At 42.3% G+C, this 24002-nt stretch overlaps 1 protein-coding gene across 4 annotated transcripts in view; it reads right to left on the bottom strand.

Moving 5' to 3' along the window:
- Window positions 1-2403: 2403 nt before the first annotated feature.
- LOC115108425 (ELAV-like protein 4) overlaps window positions 2404-24002 on the bottom strand; it is a 68370-nt gene continuing 46771 nt past the window's right edge. For 3 of the 4 annotated variants that reach the window (XM_065009053.1, XM_065009052.1, XM_065009054.1), the window contains exons 5-8: window positions 21101-21254; window positions 11533-11758; window positions 9203-9241; window positions 2404-6300 (exon numbers count right to left, since the gene is read on the bottom strand). In XM_065009053.1, the coding sequence (XP_064865125.1) occupies window positions 5973-6300; window positions 9203-9241; window positions 11533-11758; window positions 21101-21254 (747 nt within the window). In that variant the 3' untranslated portion in view covers window positions 2404-5972. The remainder of the gene's footprint in view (window positions 6301-9202; window positions 9242-11532; window positions 11759-21100; window positions 21255-24002) is intronic. The other variant, XM_029632722.2, reaches the window with a different exon arrangement.

Raw genomic sequence — 24002 nt, 5'->3', positions numbered from 1 at the left:
AGGTAAGCAATAAATAGGCCATGGTGGCGAAGTAATTACAATATAGCAATTAAACACTGGAGTGATAGATGTACAGAAGATGAATGTGCAAGTAGAGATACTGGGGTGCAAAGGAGCAAGATAAATAAATAAATACAGTATGGGGATGAGGTAGATTGGATGGGCTAATTACAGATGAGCTATGTACAAGTGCAGTGATCTGTGAGCTGCTCTGACAGCTCGTGCTTAAAGCTGGTGAGGGAAGTAAGAGTCTCCAGCTTCAGAGATTTTTGCAGTTTGTTCCAGTCATTGGCAGCAGAGAACTGTAAGGAGTGGCGGCCAAAGGAGGAATTGGCTTTGGGGGTGACCAGTGAGATATACCTGCTGGAGCGCGTGCTACGGGTGGGTGCTGCTATGGTGACCAGTGAGCTGAGATAAGGAGGGGCTTTACCTAACAGAGACTTGTAGATGACATGGAGCCAGTGGGTTTGTTGATGATTATGAAGCGATGGTCAGCCAACGAGAGCGTACAGGTCGCAGTGGTGGGTAATATATGGGGTATGACACTGTGATAAACTGTAACCAATTTGTTGAGTAAGTGTTTGAGGCTATTTTATAGATGACATCGCCGAAGTCGAGGATCGGTAGGATGGTCAGTTTTACGAGGGTATGTTTGGCTGTATGAGTGAAGGATGCTTTGTTGCGAAATAGGAAGCCGATTCTAGATTTAATTTTGGATTGGAGATGCTTAATGTGAGTCTGGAAGGAGAGTTTACAGTCTAGCCAGACACCTAGGTATTTGTAGTTGTCAACATATTCTAAGTCAGAACCGTCCAGAGTAGTGATGCTGGATGGGCGGGCAGGTGCGGGCAGTGATCGGTTGAAGAGCATGCACTTAGTTTTACTTGCATTTAAGAGCAGTTGGAGGCCACGGAAGGAGAGTTGTATGGCATTGAAGCTCGTCTCAAGGTTATTTAACACAGTGTCCAAGGAAGGGCCAGATGTATACAGAATGGTGTCGTCTGCGTAGAGGTGGATCAGAGAATCACCAGCAGCGAGAGCTAAGGACCATGGGACTAAACACCTCCCTCTGCAACTGGATCCTGGACTTCCTGACGGGCCGCCCCCAGGTGGTAAGGGTAGGTAACAACACATCCACCACGCTGATTGTCAACACCGGTGCGTGCTCAGTCACCTCCTCTACTCCCTGTTCACTCACGACTGCATGGCCAGGCACGACTCCAACACCATTATCAAGTTTGCCGATGATACAACAGTGGTAGGCCTGATCACAAACAACGATGAGACATCCTATAGGGAGGAGGTCAGAGACCTGGCCATGTGGTGCCAGGGCAGCAACCTCTCCCTCAACATGATGAAGACAAAGGAGATGATTGTGGACTACAGGAAAAGGAGGACCGAGCACACCCCCATTCTCATCGACGGGGCTGCAGTAGAGCAGGTTGAGAACTTCAAGTTCCTTGGTGTCCACATCACCAACAAACTATCATGGTCCAAACACGATAAGACAGTTGTGAAGAGGGCATGACAAAGCCTATTCCCCATCAGGAGACTGAAAAGATTTGGCATGGGTCCTCAGATCCTCAAAAGGTTCTACAGCTGCACCATCGAGAGCATGACTGGTTGCATCACTGTCTGGAATGGAAACTGCTCAGCCTCTGACCGCAAGGCACTACAGAGGGTAGTGCGTAAGGCTCAGTACATCACCGCCATCCAGGACCTATATACCAGGCGGTGTCAGAAGAAGGCCCTAAAAATGGTCAAAGACTCCAGCCACCCTGTTCTTTCTTCTACCGCACGGCAAGCTGTACTGGAGCGCCAAGTCTATGTCCAAAAGGCTTCTTAACCTCATATATCCCAAAGCCATAAGACTCCTGAACAGCTAATCAAAGGGCTACCCAGACCCCCCTCTTTTACGCTGCTTGCTACTCTCTGTTTATTATCTATGCCTAGAATTTATTTTTATTTTTTACTTAACACGTTTTTCTTCTTAAAACTTCTTAAAGCATTGTTGGTTAAGGGCTTGTAAGTAAGCATTTCACTGTAAGGTCTACTACACCTGTTGTATTCGGCGCATGTAGCAAATAACATTTGATTTGACATCACTCTGGTCTACGGGATCTAGCACCTAATAACCTCAAACTCAACTCTGGAGCTCGAAGCCACTCATTTTTTTCATTGTTCCTATCTAATCAGGGACTGATTTAGACCTGGGACACCAGGTGGGTGCAATAAATGATCAGATAGAACAGAAAATCAGCAGGCTCTAGACCTCGTGGGGTAAGAGTTGAAGACCTATGATCTAATATATTACACTACTTCTAAGATGTGAGTTTGGAGTAAAGCTAAATACCATGTGCAATTGATCACTTAATAACGGCATACAAGAGAATCAACAACAACGCTCTTCAACACCTCATTTTATTGTCCCAACATTCAAAAGTACAAATAATTCAAACACAACAGTTTTATGGAGAAAAAAAAAAACATTTACAGCAAGATTTTTTTGTTTCCAGTTTCAGAAATGACCTAAACTAGCAAGGATAACATGAAGTCATTCATCGCAGTAATTGGATTAATAATAAGGATAAGAATACTAAGAATAATAGCAATAATAATAATTGATAATTGATAAGGAATAACATAAATAGGAGAGACCAATTAGGCTCTGAATTTTTTTTCTTCTTTTTTGTCTTTAAAGATAGTTTATAGATTTTCAGATAGTAAACAAACACATTTCAGGAGAAAATGAAAAATGACAAGAGCCTTGTTCCTCTCTTAACCTTCCCTCCTACACTACTGGCTGTTGATTTCCTATTGGCAGGCTGCCACTAGAAGGCGCTACAGGGGATGTGTGAGCCATAGGGGTTGGGCATAGACCGAGGTGACGCATCCCCATGTTTCAAACACCCTTACAAACACACACACACACACACACACAAACGTGTTCACAAACACACTCATGAGCATGAACACAGTTCAAAAGACATAGGAAATATGTTCACACATCAGAACAACATTCTACTGGGGTCGTTGCATAATTCAAGCTCCAAACAGGTCTGGAGCATGAAAAGGGGTCTGTTGGTGTTCTGAGGTCAGAACTGTATAGTGGTTGGATGATGACAGATGGTCTGCCTAAGATGTGGTTATGAGAGAGTATATATATATATATATGCATGTGTCTGAGTGTTTACAATTTTCCTACACCTCATGTTTCCTGGCTCAACAAAATCCAATTCCCGAACCATTCCCTATCTTTACCTTTCAAAATATATATCATATTATAGTATATAAAATATAGAATGGGTACAATCCATTAAATACCTTCACTATTTTTAAATAGCAACAACTGCCATAAGTATAGTTAGTGTACAATGATCAAGATCTCTTTAAAGAGATGTTCTTTTGTAATTTTCAAACATGATTCTCTAAAAATAAGTTTGACTCTTAGGTGAGTTGACTGATTAGTCCAGTGCAATGAATGACCCTCAAATACAATGGACATTTGCTCATCGAATTCAGGTGCCTGAGCCTCCAAAATTGGATGTTATAAAATGTTTGAAAACTGAAAATTATGCTTCAGACCCACATTTTTGCATAAAGTTTCATCACAAAGCGGTAGTGTGGAGGGAGGGTGCGGAGTGGCTTTAAAACGACACAAACTGATCACAGGTTATATTGAACCAGAACAACTGTTATAACATTATATTAAGACTAAACTGTATTGAAAAAGATTTAAAGATTTTGTTTAACAAGACAAGAAAAAAGCAATAGCAAATTTAACTATCAACTAGGTTATGCATAGCGAGTAACTGTTTCTAGTAATAAGGGAAGAGCGTTTTTAGTTTTCAACTTTTAGATTTTTTTATATTGTAATTTATATCGGTACAATATCGGTACAAAGCACAAACGTACTAAAAGTTCTCAGTGCAGTGGACTAATGGAAGAGCCTCTCCCCTAGTCGCTTTGTTCCCTTTTGCTCAGAAACGTCACCCCTCCCTGTACCAGATTCACGCAAATACACAGACAACAGAACAAATAAATATAAAAATAAATAAATAATCAATATAAATAAATAGTTGAAGCAATGAAACAATCAATCGATCAATAAATAAATGAATAAATAGTTATTTTCTAAGCTTTTGTTCGGTTTCTTTTGCCGCGGCAGATACCAACATTTTTCTCCAAATCTTTTTTACATTTTTTTTTTACAAGCGACATGACAACATATTAAACAGGATTCCTCACGTGTTTTCTAAGTAACTGAACCATCACTTCATAAAGTTGTCATATGAAAAAGACAAGCTCAAACAAAAGACAGTGACAACTTATATAGATATAGATATTGTAAAACAAATGTAGACTATATATTATCTATTTGTACACAACAAATAAAGACACAGTTGTAATAGATCCTTTGAGGAAACAAATATCTAGACTAACAGAACTAGCTAATTATTATTGAATTTTGACAACGCTTCACACTTAGCAAGTAACCTAAAAGTCAGCAAGCCAAAGAAAACTTGTTAAGTGATTCTTACACGGCCCAAAGTCCGTCATCTGGTATTTCAGCAAGAAATAGTCTAACCAGATGGGGGCCAACAACAAAAATAAACAAGAACAGCAGCTCAATTCAATGCCAACATCGAAGTATTTTTTCTCTGAACAACACATAGAACAACAAATGTGGATATTTAAGATATGTGAATCATGTAATATAGCACCTACTGTTGATCGCTAAAGGAAGTTATTTTAAAATTCCACAAAATTATAGCAAAGAAAACAATAGATAATGTATGTTTTCTAAATGGATAGATGTGTATATATTCATTACTGATATCCCATAGGCTGATGACAAAAAGAAAACAAGTGGACAATGGGTCTTCTTGCTTTGGGCTCTCAACTGTGAGGATGGTTAGGCCTTGAAAGACCCCTCTCCCTTCCCTTTTGGGTATCGCTGTTGAATAATTACGCACTATGAAAAATTACAACGATCACCCGCCTCAATTTGCATCCCTTGACAAAACCTTCCATCTACAAAATCATCGCCAATCAATTTCTCCTAAAAACAAACAACCTTTGCTCCTAAAAAGTACCACGGCAGAACGAACAAGACAAGGTGGCGCCCACCCCTCCCCCACCGCCTAATTAGCCAGTCAAAATATTTTTCTATTTTTTCAAATCCAGATTCTTGTAAAAATTCTTCAATAATTATTTTAATTATCATATTATAAAAATAGATTTTCTTCTCTTTATTTTTTATTTTTCTAAACGCATTTTCAAGCAAAGAGATTTTCTCTTTGGCAACAGTGTTTTTTAAATCACTTAACCTGTCATCAGGATTCCTAACCCATCCCTTCCCTCTCCCCATCTCCCAAACCCCAGTGAGGAAAGACGTGTTTTGTTTGCAATACAAAACAAAACAAATGTTAGAAATTCTTTTTTCTGCATCAGAGAAAACAGGATTGTGTCATCCCTTAGAATTGTTAGGGGGTTTTAATATACACAAAAAATGAATGAATGGTCACCAATTTAAAAAAGAGCCCCCTCCCTTCTTCTGTCAGGGAGGCATAATTCTAACGACAGTGGATCCGGATTTAAAAAAAATAATAAATCCTCAATCAAGACCAAGAAAGTTAAATCTAAAAAGGACATTCTCTTCTTTGAAATAAGGGGACTGGTTTTTGCTACTGTTTTACATAGAAGAGAAAATAGTTTAACAACCACAAGAACAGAAAGGATATACAACAGGAATCCTGTAGAATCACAGGGGTTCCAAATCATGGATATTTTCATCTTTCATTTTGTAATACTTAGGCAACATTGGCTTATAGTTCCAAAGTTATAGTATAAGCCATTTCTAGTTCTTTTTTGTTTGTTTGTTTGCTGTGTTCCTTCTGGAGAGTTGCTGTGTTGGGCGACTGTAAGGTGGTAGTGGTAGTGGTGACAGGGGATTTGGAGTGAGGAAGGGTTCAGGACTTGTGGGTCTTGTTGGTCTTGAACGAGACTTGCAAGACGCGGTCTCCCAACCGGTACCCGTTGAGACTGGCGATGGCCATGGCTGCCTCATCGTAGTTCGTCATGGTGACGAAGCCGAAGCCCTTGCACTTGTTGGTATTGAAGTCGCGGATGACCTTGACGTTGTTGACTGCTCCGAAGGGCCCGAACAGCTGCCATAAGACGCTCTCGTCAGAGTCTGGAGACAGGTTGTAGACAAAGATGCACCAGCCAGTGCCTGTGTGGCCAGGGATGTTCATGCCCACCAGGCTAGTCATGCTGTCAATGGTGATGGGAGAAAACCTGCACCACAAGATAGACAGAGAGAAAGAGAGAGGGAGGGAGAGAAAAAGTACAATGTTAAGTGAAACAAATGCCCAATTGAGAGAAATAGAAAACCAACTGCGTGTGCATGGATTTACAAGCATTGAGATTGCAGGCCAAGGAATTTCCCTATACACTCAAGTTCCTGTCCAAGTGTCCAAAGTGAACCTCGCCATGACCCCACTCTCTGAGTGTGTCTCAGGGAGAGTTGCGATATGCAAAAAACACATTTCTAATTCACACATGTGTATTAAAACACTTGTACATGTGTGAAATAGGACAAATAGAAGCACCCACCCACATACAGTACCAACCAAACAGTTCTAGCATTCCTGACCATCCTACATTGATTATTACATGTGCAACCCAGTGCACATGATGCACTATGACTAAGGGTCTGTCTGTGTACTGTATCCTCCTGCTAGACTATTTCCCCTCTGTGCGCCTCCATATTGACTGAGTGGCCTTTTCTCAAGGCTGACTGCTCTGTGGGGGGCCTGCTGGGAAATGGCTTCAGCAGCATCCGAGGGAGGGAGGGATGCACAGGGGAAGCTTTTCTCCCTCGGTCTTCCTGAGTGCCTCTATTGGGAGCTAAATTACAGGAACTTGCTGAATTAAAAGATTTTGAAATTCATCAGAGATTGAGTATGCAACCAAGTAAATCTGCACTTATTCGCCTTGTAATCTTCTCCCTTTTTGCGATAGAGATTTGAATGCTCAGTTGACTTCACTTAATTGCCTTTCCGCTTAAAGGAAATTTCCACTTTAAATAAAAGGTAAATTGGATAAAAGGTTAATTTCTTATGCCACCTCTCAGAATGACTATAGGCATTATTGGGTATGCTTTAATTGAGATTTCCGCTTTACTGCAGCTGTCTCGGAGAAGCCTCCCTTCTTAAGGAAGGGAGGAAGGAAGGAGCAAACTAAATGGAAAATGGAAACACTTTACAACCCAGTAGTATTAGGAACAAAGTGTATTCCATCCACCCACTCCTGCAGTCATCTGTTGTGGGGCGGATGAGGATGACAGTGATCGATAGTCTTGCTCAGACCACAGAGCCTCTAAGTATCGGCAAGAATCACTCAGACCTTTCATCAGTACTTTGTCCACGACTTGAGCTTTAACATTTTTGCCAACACAATATCCTTTTTGGTTCTTGTTTGTGTCTCATTACAGTCCCTGTGTAAAATGTATATTTTCTAACAGCAAGTCTTCCCTTCACTAGGGTCTTAAAACCTCTAGTCACGTCAAGGCCTTTTCTAACACGTTCAATTGTATTCGGATCTCTCTGTCTGGGTGAAATAACACCTCCATAGTAATTCCGATGCAAATCCAGGTATGTGTGAGTGTGTGAGGGTGAGAGACAATCAGGCTGGCTAACAGAGCCACGGAGGAGACTACAGTGGTGTCTAACAGGGCAGGATCAAACACACTGTGTGGTTCTTCCATAGAAAAGGAAAGGAGTTGCATAGCAACAAGGGCTGACCTGCAGCCATCCCACCCTCCCCTAGCTCCCACCTCCACTGCTCACTTCTAAAGCACACGGACTACTACTACACTTGCCTTTGTTCATTAATCATCAGCACTTCAAACCATGTGCCAAGCAAGCAAGAGGCTGTTCTGAAGGCAGGGCTTGTTGGATTTCTGTATTCCAAAACTCTACTGCTTTGACAGTTTGTATGTTTTCAATAGTCTTTGCCTTGGTACTGTGTTGTTCAACCAGCAGGCACTGCAGCATATTGGTGAATATTATAAATGTCTTCTCTTCTTTTTGTTGTCATTTTCTTGGCCAGATCTTTTGCATCCCCCTTCAACTGAATTAATTGTTTCCTGCCCCCAGTACAAATAGAGGTATGTTAGACAAACGAGTTGCTGCCTGGGACATTGAGGTAGAGCTATGCGCTAAACAGTCTTTCCCATGCATCATTCTGTCACCGTCTTATAGTTGAGCCTTCACTCTCAGCAAGAATTGCTGCTAATCACTGCTATGGAAACCGATGAATTCAGTGGATTTGCTCTTTTCACAGAAAAAGCTATTTAATCATTCCATTTAAAAAATGTAAAAAGCAAATGCTTATTTTTCCATGCTACATCTGGGATCACAGCCTTTCTATTCCAGTGAGTGGACATCAAAGGAACTCACTGATTACTCTAACATGCAACAAAATGTCATCAGCTGATCATGATGTCTCACAGCCGCTTCACTTCATGTTACATCAACAGTAGCAAAAGCAAAAGTTATGAGCAAAAAGAGGTGATCAGAAGTTGAGCTGGCTGCAGTGAAACAGCATTTCCTGCAGGGATCCAGGTGTCTCCAGCCTCTCCCATCTTGCCCCTTACTGACCCCTTAACCCCAACGCCCCATCACTACTGCTTACTGCTGTAATAACATGTTGTAATAAATGTATTATTACAACCATTATGGCAAGTCCTATTGAATTGGGTGGTTTGTTATTGTAAGTTCCATTCACTGCTTTGATATTAGTGTTTTCAAACTGAACTTGATCCCAATGTAACATCTAAAGCTGGACAGAGGTTAGGCTAGAGTACCTGAATCCGGTAGAAAAACACGCCTAAAAACAAGAGCTACACACAAGAGAACAGAAATATACACAGAAACTATCCAAAGCAATCGGAATGTAAAAGTCAGCACTCATCATACTCAAAGCAAATTGAACATTAGAAAACAAAAGACGATTGTTTTCCTTTTGGACTAGTGGTTGGTGGATTCAAATTAAACAAGGCTAAAGAAAACCAAAAACATCAAGGCAGAATAACCTTGAACTGATTCGAATGCAAGTGACTTCTAAAAATGAAGAAAACAGGATAGAAATCATTTTGTCAACATGGACATCTGGCATTCGGTGAAGTTTTAATTACCTCTTTACGCCATAGGCCATATTAAGCAAATTGTCCAGCCTGTAAAGAGAAGGAGGGTTCTGGGGTTAATGCCAGGCAGATGGTTGACTCACTCAATGGAACTAATTCTACATCCCTGCCTCACTCAAAGAAGAAAGCCATCCAGAGATGGGCCATTACACTGAGGAGCCCCACCAGTCAGGGGTGGTGTCATTCACACAGCAACAAAGCAGCAGGCTAGCAACAGTACTGTACAGCGCTAACACAAGAGGCCACTCTGTGGCCCAATCAGCCAGCACACAGCGACATTTTCTTTTTTTAGCATGAGGCCCTATGGAGAGCACTCTCACGCTCCACACATTCTTATGCTGCACAGGGCTTTCAGAGTTGTTCCGTTGTACATCTGTGCTGTTGTGTTGAGGTCAAATCATTTATAAGTCATTTATAATTGTGAGTTAAGCCATAGTATTGATGTCAAAGAAAGTTTTGAAATCTTTTCTTTCTCAAATTCATTGTCGATCCTGACAGCATAACGAAATAATGATTATTTATGTCATAAACTATGAAAACTGCTTTGCATCCTTATTCCAATTGCCCCTCAGGTACTTTGGCATTAAGTTTGTCATTTTCAAGAAGGTTTAGAGACAAATTAAACATATATTATACTACTAAATAGTATAATAATTCTAAAAAAAATAGAGTTCTGTCAGTGTAATGGTTTGGCATTTTTTGAGAGATGGTAAAGGTTTTAAGAGAGGAAGATGACAAATCAGGGAATAATGTTGCATGGTTTGGACTAAGTAAACACTACTGAATAGTAACTGACCAAAAAAAATAGCTTTCTTTTGACACCTGTCCATGTAGAATGTCAAATGGAATGGTGTTTGTTAGTCAGTTGGTCGGGAGGAAAAATCAGGCCGGTCCTGCAGACAGATAGTCACTGTGCTCAGTGGGCCAAGGATGGAAGCCACTCAGCCACATAAATCAGAGGCTTTTTGAGTGAGCCTTGCGTGGCCACGCAATGACCATCATTTGTCACATGGGTCTGCACTGTCTCATGTCTTAGTAAGCCTTTCAGCCTAATGGAAGGGTTGGGAACTTGGGGCCATTCTAAAGTACCTCTCCCTTTCAAAACACTGTCTGTGCTGCAGGTCATCAGTGGGCAGAGATGCCGTCTGTGAACCTGACCAAAAAATCTAAACAAAGCACAAAAATGTGTTGACTCATTAAAGCAGCAATTAGGCCATTATGCGGGCTGGGACTGAGCAATCTGCTTTTGTGGGTAAATTAGTCAATTGGACTGGAAGCTCTGAGGAGGCGCTTCAGGCCGCTGTGCTGGAGACATCTGATGGGCTACTGCTGTAAAAAAAAAAAAAAAAAAAAAAAAACCTGCCTTGGATGCCAGCTTTTCACAAACCCTCTCCAAGCCCACAGCATACAAAAGTGGTGCCTCTCAATGCATGTAAATGGGAACCGTCCGTTTAAAAAAAGTCTGTTAAATTAAAACCTGCTCCTACCTTAAATATAATAAGCCTAATTGACCAATTACTGTCATTAGTAATGTGGAGCATCACTAATAACTGAAATCTACAATATTTTGCTTAAGGGATTATATTGCCTTCTTAGAGGTGGATCAGACAAACAGGCATTATATTGACTGGTGGCAAATGGGCAACATTGACAAGATATGTGATGCATTTCTGTCTGAGTTTGTGGATTAGGTTCAGCCCTGTGGCTGTTGGTTGTAATGCTAAGGAAGTTGAAAGGCTCTGGATCTGCAGTGCTCAGACCCTGGATTCTACTGAAAATCATGTTGTATATTCCTAACTTTGTTGGTCTAACTTTTCATATATCATTTTTTATTATAATAACTTGCTCCACAATCTTCAATATTTTTTGGGTTCAGATGATCATTTTCATATATTCTCATTGGGACTACAGTCTGGAATCGGTGAGTATCAGGCTAAGTATGTGTTGGGAATGAACAGTGGATGGAAAGAGGGGATGACAGCTGGTTGCATTATGGAATAAGGAGGGTGATGAGGTGATGTGATGGAGACATTGTGAACGACAGAACCCCACTGTCTCTTGTAAACAGTTCTTCTCAGTTATGGGTGGAGCTCCAGGAAACCCACTCTTTGGAACAAAAATGCTTTCTTGGTTGAATGCACAAAGAATCAAACATCGTATTGGTGACTGATGACTTACAAGGTGGTTGATCATTGCAATTAGACAATAAAATGCCATACTCAACTCTACAGTACATATAACAGTAGAAACATATATTTGAACCAATAGCCCAATGGCTGAACCTGACCTCCCGACCCTTGTTGTGAGCCCTAGGTATTTACCTGAACCTCTGGGCCTGGTGGTGCAGGGGGCCTGGGTACCGGCGGTTGGGGGACTGGTACAGCTGGGACAGTAGGGCTTGGCTGGTCTTCTGGCTGGGGTTGTTGGCGAACTTGACGGTGATGGGCTCAGCAGCTCCAGAGGGCTTCTGTCCATTCAGCCCCTTAATGGCCTCCTCAGCCTCTATCCTCTTATCAAAGCGAATGAACCCCACACCCCGCGAACCACCTGTGGGGCCAACACATCACAAACATAGGGGCGTCCTTTTACTTCATGTGGTTCCGGTTAGATTACACACACACACACACACACACACACACCCTAACAGCCCTTATTATCACTTTCATACATGGTACAGAGATGATGTCTGTTGTTGCTTTTAATAACATTGAAAGCAACGTTTTGTAAAGGGGATACTATGAGTTGGTCATTATTTGTATTCCATACAGAGAGGGATTGTGTTATGTGTATAACAGTGTTATTTGAAGAAGACAGTATAGCGCAGAGGGAAAAGCGAAGGCACCACCATGATTTCCTGTGCTGTCAAAGAGAGGAGGCTATAGAGGAGCTGATGCCTGCTGATGCAGAAATGCTGTTGTGTTGTTTGTGTGCTAGCTGCTGTAGTGCTGTGTCTCCTCACAGCTCATTGAGGCTACTCCGTGAGGTGCGTTGGACTCAACACACACTGCAGCTCTCCTCCTAGCTGATGGCCACACACTCAGGCCTCACGCCATGTTGCTGGCGACATTTGAGTCGTCTCGAGGCAATGTTTTTTGACCGCCACCTGAAAGTAACATTTGGAGAGACGTACTGCCCAGGAGGTCTTTTCTTGGTCTCCATAAACGCGTGCTGCTCGTTTTTAATGAGGCTGGCTGACTGGCCCAGGGGACACTCGCTCAGTGACAGCATGCTGCCAGGACTATTTGCATAATACTGTGTGTGCACATCTATACACCACACACAGAAACACTTTTTATTGTCATTTCTCTCTCACAACGCCGCTTGCACTTATTGATGTTTTTCTGTTCTGCTGTCTCATTTTCTTCTCGAATCAGACTCTTTTGATATGTGCAGCCCTGAACAAACATTTACACACAATCTCTCCAATGCCGAATGCTTTCATTCACTCTAATGCTGAATAATTGAACTTATGGGTTGCTGCAGCTCTTGACAGACTCTCCCAATCCCTCCCTGCCTTCCCTGTACCTGTACATTATAATTAGGTTGTCACTGCTAGAAAATAATAAACACAGTCTGTTATTCCAAAGGGGTTTGAATTGTTGGCATACAGCTCTGGCTCCAATGTGAAACTAGGGTCACTGCTGCTTCGGTAGAAAATAATGTCATACTGATATTCCTAGGTGGTAACAAGTGCATACTGTTTTTGTACAATATGTTGATTTGTTTGCAGGGTTCTACACTAACTTTTTCACTAACTTTTTCAGTTGTTGGCACCATCACGATTTGGTTGCACAAAATGTTAAAAACATTTTTTTCAATAATTGATGATGACCTGTCCCATAATGTACTTGCATTCCATACATAACCAGGCCAATAATGACTAGCTATCTTTTAAATTAGCATGCCCTTGTGTTCTTACATTGACTTGGAGAGATTTACTGTAACGGCAAAGAAAAGAGACTGTTACAATAAAGTGCTAAATGTATTTTTTGCAGATTTCAAAGTACCATGTTTTCTGCGAAATCGTCGAGGGCAGAACTGGAAAAAGGATACTTGATACCAAAATGATATCACAGTAAAAAAAAGTTACCTTTCCATCTACCTAAAAACGCTTAGGCTATCATTAGCATTGCTAACAGATACACAAAGTGGTAGACTTATAGGCCCTACTCGCACTGGTCCGAATGAAAAAATACTGTCCCAGGTCAAGATCTGACAGGAAAGCAAATGATGCGTGCATAAATGTAAATGTAAATGTAATTCCAATAGCTGGTGATTTGATCTTTCATTTACGGGCTATCCAAGTAGCCTATACAGCAGGGCTCTCCAATCCTGTTCCTGGAGAGTACTCTCCTATAGGTTTTCGCTCCAACCCCAGGTGTAACTAACCTGATTCAGTTCATCGACCAGCTAATTATTATAATTAGATTATAATAATTAATTATTAGATTAGGGTCGGAGGGAAAACAGAGTTGGAGAACCATGCGGCAGGTAGCCTAGTGGTTAGATTGTTGGGCCAGTAACCAAAAGGTTGCTGAATCAAATCCCAGAGCTGACAAGGTAAAAATCTGTTGTTCTGCCCCTGAGCAAGGCAGTTAACCCACTGTTCTCTGGGCACTGAAGACATGGATGTTGATTATGGCAGCCCCCCGCTCCTCTCTGATTCAGAGGGGTTGGGTTTAAGGAACTGCCCCTTTTTCCCCCAATTTTCGCCAAAAATGACATACCCAAATGTAACTGCCTGTAGCTCAGGCCCTGGAGCAAGGATAAACATATTATTGGTACCATTTGAAAGGAAACACTTTGAAGTTTGTGGAAATGTGAAAGGAATGTATGAAAATATAACACAATAGAACTGGTAAAAGATAATACAAAGAAAAAAAAACGTTATTTTGTATTTTTTTTTTGTACCATCATCTATGAAATGTTTTTGTTAAAGAATTTGGATCAAGACTGCCCAAATATACCTAATTTGTTTATTAATAACTTTTCATGTTCAAAATTGTGCACTCTCCTCAAACAATAGCATGGTATTATTTCACTGTAGTAGCTACTGTAAATTGGACAGTGCAGTTAGATTAACAACAATTTAAGCTTTCTGCCAATATCAGATATGTCTATGTCCTGGGAAATGTTATTGTTACTTACAACCTTATGCTAATCGAATTAGCCTACGTTAGTTCAACCATCCCATAGACGGGACACCGATCCCGAAGAAGTTTTTAAATGCTGAAGAGACATTTCAGTTGAATGCATTCAGTTGTACAACTGACTAGGTATCCCCCTTTCCCCTAATGTTACAGGGTGCATACAGACCATGGAAATTACAATTCAAGGACTTAAATGTTATATTTAATTGTTGTAATAGCCTATAGAAAAAAACTCAATGTATACGAAAAAGTATGCATTACCACCCAATGGCATTATGCATTGACATTATTTTTACACTCTAAAATATGGTGTAACGTAAACTCACCCCATTCCGTACAAACGTGCGCAACCTCAACATTCAAACGAGGCTACAAAGAAAACTAATGGGACTGTAGCGACTGTGTTGACTTCAAAATCAGGGGTGTGAACTAGGTTTCTATTCAAGCGTTGATCGACATGGTAATGGCTCTATAGCATTGGAGAAAAGTTTAAAAAACGGACCCTCCGTTACATCGTGACGTGTCATGTCGTAACGTACAGCACGCAGAAAGCAACTATTTCTGTCTTACAATCTCTCTCCACCAGGTGTAGCACTTCTCTCATCCTTTAAAAACAAGAAATGGACAGTGACGGGGGTAAGGGGGGGAAACCTAGTCATTTTTTGCGTCATCATTGCATGCGATCATCATTCTCAAAGCCGCTGTTTACTTCTAAGATCACTTTAGCACCGCCCTAAAAAGCTGATTCAAATTCGACACAAACCTTCAAATAGGTATGTAATGACACATTATATAAACTCGGTATAATGTTTTATTTACATTTTAGAGGCGATAAGTTAGACAGATCGAGTGAAAAAAAGCAATTTTCCCACACGACATCTCTCCTTCTCACTATCACGCATTAGTTTCACTTCCCCACCCACCATTTAAAAAAAGACCAGACGGGGCTCATTGCCTGCTTGAATTATGCAGAAACGGGCAGTGTTTAGGTCATGTAATTGATTCTGTTGGAAAGGAGAGAAATTGTGCTTTACAATGGTATTGACATTACAGTTGATCTGGAAGTATTACGTTTTTGGGGCGCTAAAATAAGGGCAATTGTACGGACCAAGGCGATGTACGAGTTTACGTTATCGATCACTGACCCTGGATAAGCTAGCGACTGGGCTAACACAGCTAACCTTTTAGGTCAATAATATGCTGTTTTTATTAACATTTTGTTGGCTTTATAAACATGAGAGAAATTGAACTAGCTAGTAGCTAACGTTAGCTAGTTAGTTGTACTTAGGTAGCTTACATGGTTAGTTGACTTTCTCAAAACAAACTTCAATGTGGCTAGCTACTTATTGTCCCTAATGCTAGCCTTTACAGCCAAATATCACTTCAGAAACGTATTGATATGGCCTGCATTGTAGACCATTTCTCCCCTCTTGCTGCAGCTTTAGCTCATCTTGAATTAACAAATGCTGTGAAAACCAGCGTGCTGTAAACATTCTAAAGTGTGCATTGGTTTTGTTGACATGTTCAGTCTTCACGCACTGTTGCTCCTACGGTACTAATCTGGTGAGCACCTTTGGAGCAAGGCATTTGATTGGTTTGACGTGTTGCGAGGCGTCACTGATGTAACACCAGGTTTCGACCGCACTTTAGCTGATTTCTGCTAATGGTTCGCGATAAGGCTATCTTGCTTATAATAACCGGTTTAACTGCAAGAAGCGCAACACCCTTCAATCGAAACAAACGAAAGCGGCTGCATCTCTCAAAAACCGATCAGAAATTAAATCTCAAAATAATTATATTAGAGCAGTAGAACTTCTAAATAGGCTACCTTAACTTCAATTACTTTTCAAGGACCAGAGAGCCTTAGAGGAAAAGTCTGATTTTCAAGTTAGGCAAAATGACTGAACTGCACATCGCAAATATTCAACCAAGACTTTGAACTTTTAAATATCTGGTTTGCATACCCATTCTTGCCAGCATTCACTGGTAAATATAATTTGGAACATATTTACTACCGCTGTTGGTCTTCGGTGACTTGCTCTACACAACAACCAGCTGTTTATGAGCTGCTATATGTGTGCAGCCGTGCGTATGATAAATAATCGACACAACGAACGAACAGTTTTGGTAATCCGTCTTTAAAAATAAAAAAATCACTGGCCCAAGCGGGCCACTGACGGGGATGATTGCCTGGCTCGGAGGGTTCCCGAAACCTGCCTTGTATGTCGAGCCCTGACACACAAAGACAGGGGCATTCCCGGGCAGTGGTTGCCTCTTTAGAAATATGGTTTATTTTTGGTCAGTTACACATTACTGTATGAATAAAACATGATAAAAGTGAAGCCATAAACCCACTAGCTACTCATGTCAAGAATGCCCCTTGTGGAAGAGTCGGGACATTATAAGACTTAAAGAATACAGTATTTTTGAGTTTCTAGAGCAATGAAATACCTGTTTACACCCTGTGGACTCATCTCCTGTAGGGATATGACCACACCTCTAGTGAAGAGAGCAGACAAGCACCAGTGGTCTATGTATGCCCCTTGGCCTTGAACTGCACCAGGCTGCAGCTGTTTGAAGAGATCTACACTACAGCAGTGCTTAGCATACAGCTGAAGGCTGCAAACCCACATTCAGGGTGGGATCTGAGAAGAACTCCCCAGCCACTTGAATGAAGTGTTGACTTGAAGTGGTGTCCATTAAGGAAGGGGTGTAAAGAGTGGAGGGCTAGTGCAGTGGTCTCTTGAGAACTAGGTCTGTCCCTGTCTATGTGGAGAGGTGTGAGGATCTCTGTGCCTATATGGTAGCACTGTGGAGAGAGGTGTGAGGGTCTTTGACCCCACGAACAGTAATTCCTCTCATTTCTCCTTTCACTGCCGTATAGACCTTCTGGGCATGAGGAGAAACACTACTACTGCACTGTAAGGTCAGGAGGGCCTTATGCAATTACACCACAACAGGTCAGGCGATTATGAACTTTGAACCAGTGACTGTGATATCCTGGCAGAGAGAAGAGACTCCATACAAACAGGTCTGTGTGTCAGACAGTAAACAGCAGTCGCTTCAGAATACAATCTGATGTAGGGTATAAGTTTTATCTTTCATCAGTGGTTCCCTCAAGCAAGGCAGAAATCTAACAAAACAATCCCAGAAGTTATCTACTTAATAGTACTTTATTTTTTTTTTTTACTGAATTACTGTCAGTGTTGATATTGTGGAGTATCTCCCCCCCCCCCAACAACTAGCTTTTCAACATTTACATAATGAGCTTCCAGATGTTTGTTTTTTTGCATATCAAAACAAAGCAATGCAAACAGGCAGGCTGAGGAAAGCTGGGAAACAGACGGTGGCAGGCAGGCAGCTTCAGCCGGTTCCAGCACTTATCACAGGCCATACAGCATTAGGCCACAATGTACTACAGGCAGTTTCATTCAAAGTAATCAGCCATGGCTTATGTAACTCTACCTGTACTTATCTCTTCCGAGCACACATGAACACAGAGAATGGCTGGTTTATTAATAACCACAACCAGGGAAGACAGTGGCAAGGAGCTGCCAGTGCCCTGACAAAGCTTTCTGCACGCCCACTGCACCCAGACACTACCACGGTGCTCCCCAACACTTCACTCGGCAAACATTCCTCTGGGAAATCTGGAGGGATCTGAGAATCTGTCCAGGCGGCTGATGAAAGCCTTCTCTCTCCGCTCCAAACCTGAGCGCTTTGCTACCGTTTGTCATTCCGCTCTTTGAAGTGGCTGTAGCAACTGTATGGAATGTTTGTTAAACTTACACATTAAATACATTAGGAAAAAACCTCTCCCTGCCTCCTAATCAGAGAGAGAGAGAGAGAGAGAGAGAGAGAGAGAGAGAGAGAGAGAGAGAGAGAGAGAGAGAGAGAGAGAGAGAGAGAGAGAGAGAGAGAGAGAGAGAGAGAGAGAGAGAGAGAGAGAGAGAGAGAGAGAGAGAGAGAGAGAGAGAGAGAGAGAGAGAGAGAGAGAGAGAGAGAGAGAGAGAGAGAGAGAGAGAGAGAGAGAGACCTGTTCTTGTTTTATGTAACTTAGTTTGTGGGGATAGATACAGATGGTCTTTGAAAAGGCAGTGTGAAAGAAGCCTTTGAAGAGCTTAGGTGCTCTCTGCTCCGCTCAGTAAAAGCAGAGTTAAAGCCATCTGTCTGCTTCTATGTGTGACCGCAGGCCAAGGTAACTATGCAATACACTCCATGTTATGGGTTCTGGTGGGTTATAGAGACACCAGGAAAGAGATGAGTTGTACAAGGTCTTATTTTATCTGTAAATAAATCAGGTTTGCTCATACAGTACGTAGCCTTGATCTTCAGCCACACATGGTGGGATTTTACATGAGCCAGAATGTATTACAACATTCATCATCAACATCCACTGTAAAAGTGTAGATGTGTCTATGGAGAGGAAGCCACACACTGATTGATCAGGGTTTTAATATATGTAGTGTGTATGAACGTTTTGCATGCTCTAGTCTGTGTGACTAGGCGTAACTTATAAAAGAAAGCTCTCCGGATCAATTGTATTGTCCTTTTTGATGAGATGTGTATTGACTGACTGCTGTGTGCCTGGGCCCTGCAGAGATGTTGAGAATATTTAACTATTGATCAAAGCCTCTCCGTATTATATTTCCTTCACATTGAGTTTCTGTTCGCATTGAACATCATGATCCGACTACTTTCCCCAAAGGTTAGAGAGAGTGATGCGATATAAAAATGCTTCTCTGCGCTATTTGTTCCGATAGAGGGGAAATACACATATCCATTCTGCAGAGATCAACAGAAAGAGAGAAGAGAAAGATACTAATATTGACAAAACACTTTGGTTACATGATTGATGTGTTATGCAATGACTGCCAGGCCTGCATCAGTGTGGATGAGCGACTGGCCTACCGTGTGATGTTCTGATTGGTTATAAAGGTCATTGGGGTTATTTCTTGATGGACAGCAACATCTTCATGATCAGGGCAGTGGCAAGAAATGTGGGCTTAGGCTTTGTAATAACATAATTCCCCAGTCCCAACTCATTGTCAAGTCAATGTGAGTTCAGTCCACCATCCTTGGACTATTTGTAACAGAACATTGTCTTCTCTGACTGTGAACTATGCAAACTGTGACTCAAAGTTCTTTCTGATGATACTGAGCAGGAGACTGACTGCAATATGCATCACGTTGATGGTCTGTGAAAATGAACTAAATCTCCTAATTAGTGGGTTTGAGCACATTTGTCCAAACCAAACCGATTCCTAGATTGGCCTTTGGAGCTTGTGTGCTCACTCTGAGCCACAGTAATGTCTGAAACTGAACAGATGGAGGGGAATTCTGATTTGGAATATCAAATTATGTTGATGATATTGGCGTGTGTGTGTGTAATGATGTTGAAATCAATGCATGATTAACTGTCCTATACATATGAATGGTTAACCACTCAAAAGAAAAGGACAAAGGCAAAATTTTAAAAATAATCTCTCTCTCTCTTCCCCTCTCTCACCCCACAGTTACACTTGTGTGAGTCGCAAGAGAGTTTTAATTTACGGTCCATTTCTCTTTATGGCAGTATGTGTGATGTGCCAGCTCTGAGCTCTCGGGCTCCTCTAAAAACCCTCCTTGTTTCTTAATCACCAGCAACTAAAATTTAATTAGAAATTCCTTCAGCAGATCCCCCTGCCTCAGGGGAGGCCTCTCTGGGCCGGGTAGGGCCTGTATGTGCTGGTGGGCCAGGCACTGTGTGTGAGTGAGAGGGAGAAAGAGAAAGAGAACGTGTGCGTGTGCACGCATCTGAGGCAGAAGATTTGCCTGTCTCTCTCTCTCTCTGTGGAGTGGTTCTGGCACTGTGAGACATGTAAGGTTATGATCCTGCCTACTGTTCCCTCAACAGTGTGATTGGGATACAATGGAGAAGAAGAGACTGTTGGCACACCAACAGGATGAGCATTGGGCTTGTGGAGAACATGCTTGGGAAACTGTTTCTGTCTCTTAAGACCAACTGTGTGCAAGCATGGTAATACCATTAACTATTTAGACCTTTTCTTTTTTTTAAATACTGCCCCACAGAATGCGTCAGACATTCCATTCCATTTAGGCTATTCAGAGTTTGATTTATTTATGACAGTGGTATGAGACAAGGTTAATGGGAATATCTAGCTGGCTAGTACTGTAGTTATATGAACGGATGTGTTTTCCACTGCCTTTACTTTTGGTGCTGTTGTTTGTGATCCCCGAGGGCTGTGTGGAACAGGTCTTGTGGAAACATAGCTGCAAATAAACAGACCTGCTCTAAATTTGATCCTGCTCTGTTGTGTGTGGAGGGCCCCAGTGTCAGGGCTGATTTATTCTGCTTAGGCAAATGAGTGTGGCTTACAATGTGTTGTACTCATTCTGCTTCTTCAGTACACACAACACTGGAGCCTGCCGCAGGCAGACAAAACCTCTGAAATGGATCTAAGAGCTGTGCAATGGAAGTCATGCTGCATGTTTTGGCATCATGGTTTAATCTCTTTTTGTGCCTGTGCTCGGGTTGTGTGTAGGGTGTGTATGACTCAGATGAACATACGTTTATGTATACATGTGTGTGTGCATATTTGTGTGTGTTATCATGTTTAGGCCAATGCATGTGTGCTGTGCTGGCAAGAGGGTTAGAGAGTGTGTGTGTGGGTGTGTGTGTGTGTGTGTGTGTGTGTGTGTGTGTGTGTATATAAATGAAAAGGCTCCCCATGGATACCTGTGACCTGGTCCACCAGGATGCGGGAGGTGATGATGCGTCCGTACTGGGAGAAGAGCTGCTCCAGGTCCTTCTGGGTCATGGTCTTTGGCAGACCACTCACATACAGGTTAGCGTCTCGGATGGAGGCTGAGCTGGGACGTGCATATGACACCTTAGGAGATAGGTAAGAGATAAAAATGACTGTAGCATCTATGAGAACATTTTGAGCGTAGAGCATTGGTTTGAATTTTTTCCAGGGCATTGGCAGAGATGTTGGTGCAAGTTGTTTTTAATGACCTGAATCACAGGGCTTCACCTTACTGAGCTTGTTTTAATTAGCACATAACTTGCGTTACAGCAGATTCCATCTAAAAGCCACTTACACATTAGCCTAGCAGACCCCATGCAGAAGAGATGTGAGGAAGTTAGGTTGGCAGCAATTTATCTTCCGTTTTATTTGTTGTATAACATTCATATTTGTGTACTGTAGCAAAAGGCTCACACATCGAACCCTCATCAACCCTCATCATTAATATGGAAGTATTGGACAAAAATATATCGCTCTTGTTAATTCTTACATAAAAACAAATGCACTCACACATACGGTAGATGGGAGAGAAGGTGTATTTACAGCCTGTAGATGAGGGTGGGAGAGAGAGAGAAAGAGACGAAAAGAGGTCGTTTGGAAATCCTATTTTGGTGAGGGGGGGGGTTGTATGGGGATGGATTGTACTAACTATAACTATGCAACCTAAATGAGGTGGGTGCCTTCTCTCACAGACCCCTCCACAGTTCTGTAACACCCTCTCTTCAGTGTGCCACACTCACCAGCACCTTGGACAGCGCCTCTCTCTCACACACTCGGAGTCCCTCACACTCCCACTCTCACACAGACTGTCGTTGCTTGGCTGTCATCTCTCCTGTTAGCCTGGGTCACAGCTCTCATTCTGTCAGAGCACACACTCACCTCCCTCAGTCTAATTTAGATGCTACCATTTCCTTAACTCTTATTTTAAAAGGTCATATAAACTGTAGTATTACACTATATTGGAAGCTACTATTTGAAGGCTGTTCTGTTTGTCATTGACAGGGTGTTCTTCATGATCATTAACTGGCAAATTAGACCTTGATATTGCAGACGTGCCATGTTCGCGCTCTCCTGAAACAGTTCCTGTCCTTTGTTGAATGCTGTTCTAATTTCTAGATTGCGATCTGGTTTTACTTTTTCAAAATGTGAGTTTAATCCTGTTACCATTGCTGACTGGAGAACCTTTTCCATCCAGGGTATTCATTCAAAGACATAAATCATTAAACACTGGCTCCTGAGTGGCGCAGCGGTTTAAGACACTGCATCTCGGTGCTAGAGGTGTCACTACAGACCCTGGTTCGATTCCAGGTGGGTGTGATTGGGAGTTCCATAGGGAGTGATTGTGAGTCCCATAGGGTGGCACACAATTGGCCCAGCGTCGTCCGGTTTAGGGTTTGGCCAGGGTAGGCCATCATTTTCTAAGGCTGGCCATGCTTTCCACCTGGCTACCCCTACCCCGATCAACAGCCCTCCATCCTCACAGCAACTCGCCCAAGCCTCCCCCATTTCTCCTTCACCCAAGTCCAGATAGATGATGTTCTGAAAGAGCTACAAAATCTGTACCCCTACACATCAGCCGGGCTAGACAATCTGGATCCTCTCTTTCTAAAATGATCTGCCGAAATTGTTGCAACCCCTATTACTAGCCTGTTCAACTTCTCTTTGTATCATCAGAGATTCCCATAGATTGGAAATCTGCCACAGTCATCCCCCTCTTCAAAGGGGGAGACACTCTAGACCCAAACTGCTACAGACTTATATCTATCCTACCCTGCCTTTCTAGGATCTTCGAAAGCCAAGTTAACAAATGGATTACCAACCATTTAGAATCCCACCGTACCTTCTCCGCTATGCAATCTGGTTTCAGAGCTGGTCATGGGTGCACCTCAGCCACATTACTGTGCAGCCGTATTCATAGACCTGGCCAAGGCTTTCGGCTCTGTCAATCACCACATTCTCATCGGCAGACTCATCAGCCTTGGTTTCTCAAATGATTGCCTTGCCTGGTTCACCAACTACTTCTCTGATAGAGTTCAGTGTCAAATCGGAGGGCCTGTTGTCCGGACCTCTGGCAGTCTCTATGGGGGTGCCACAGGGTTCAATTCTCAGGCTGACTCTCTTCTCTGTATATATCAATGATGTCGCTCTTGCTGCTTGGCGATTCTCTGATCCACTTCTACGCAGACAACACCATTCTGTATACCTCTGGCCCTTCTTTGGACACTGTGTTAACTAACCTCCAGACGAGCTTCAATGCCATACAACGCTTCTTCCGTGGCCTTCAACTGCTCTTAAATGCAAGTAAAACTAAATGCATGCTTTTCAACCGATCGCTGCCCGCACCTGCCTGCCCGTCCAGCATCACTACTCTGACTTAGAATATGTGGACAACTACAAATACCTAGGTGTCTGGTTAGACTGTAAACTCTCCTTCCAGAATCTCATTAAGCATCTCCAATTCAAAATTAAATTCAGAATCGGCTTCCTATTTCGCAACAAAGCATCCTGCCAAACATACCCTCGTAAAACTGACCATCCTACCGATCTTTGACTTCGGCGATGTCATTTACAAAATAGCCTCCCAACACCCTACTCAACAAATTGAATGCAGTCTATCGCAGTGCCATCCATTTTGTCACCAAGTCTCTGCTAGGTAAAGCCCCGCCTTATCTCAGCTCAATGGTCACCATAGCAGCACCCACCCGTTGCACGCGCTCCAGCAGGTATATCTCACTGGTCACCCCCAAAGCCAATTCCTCCTTTGGCCGCCCCTCCTTCCAGTTCTCTGCTGCCAATGACTGGAACAAACTGCAAAAATCACTGAAGCTGGAG

This window comes from Oncorhynchus nerka, linkage group LG24, assembly GCF_034236695.1.
Source record: "Oncorhynchus nerka isolate Pitt River linkage group LG24, Oner_Uvic_2.0, whole genome shotgun sequence".
Taxonomy (NCBI): domain Eukaryota; kingdom Metazoa; phylum Chordata; class Actinopteri; order Salmoniformes; family Salmonidae; genus Oncorhynchus; species Oncorhynchus nerka.
The sequence above is the reverse complement of the archived record's forward strand: the minus strand, read 5'-3'. Positions and strand labels throughout refer to the sequence as shown.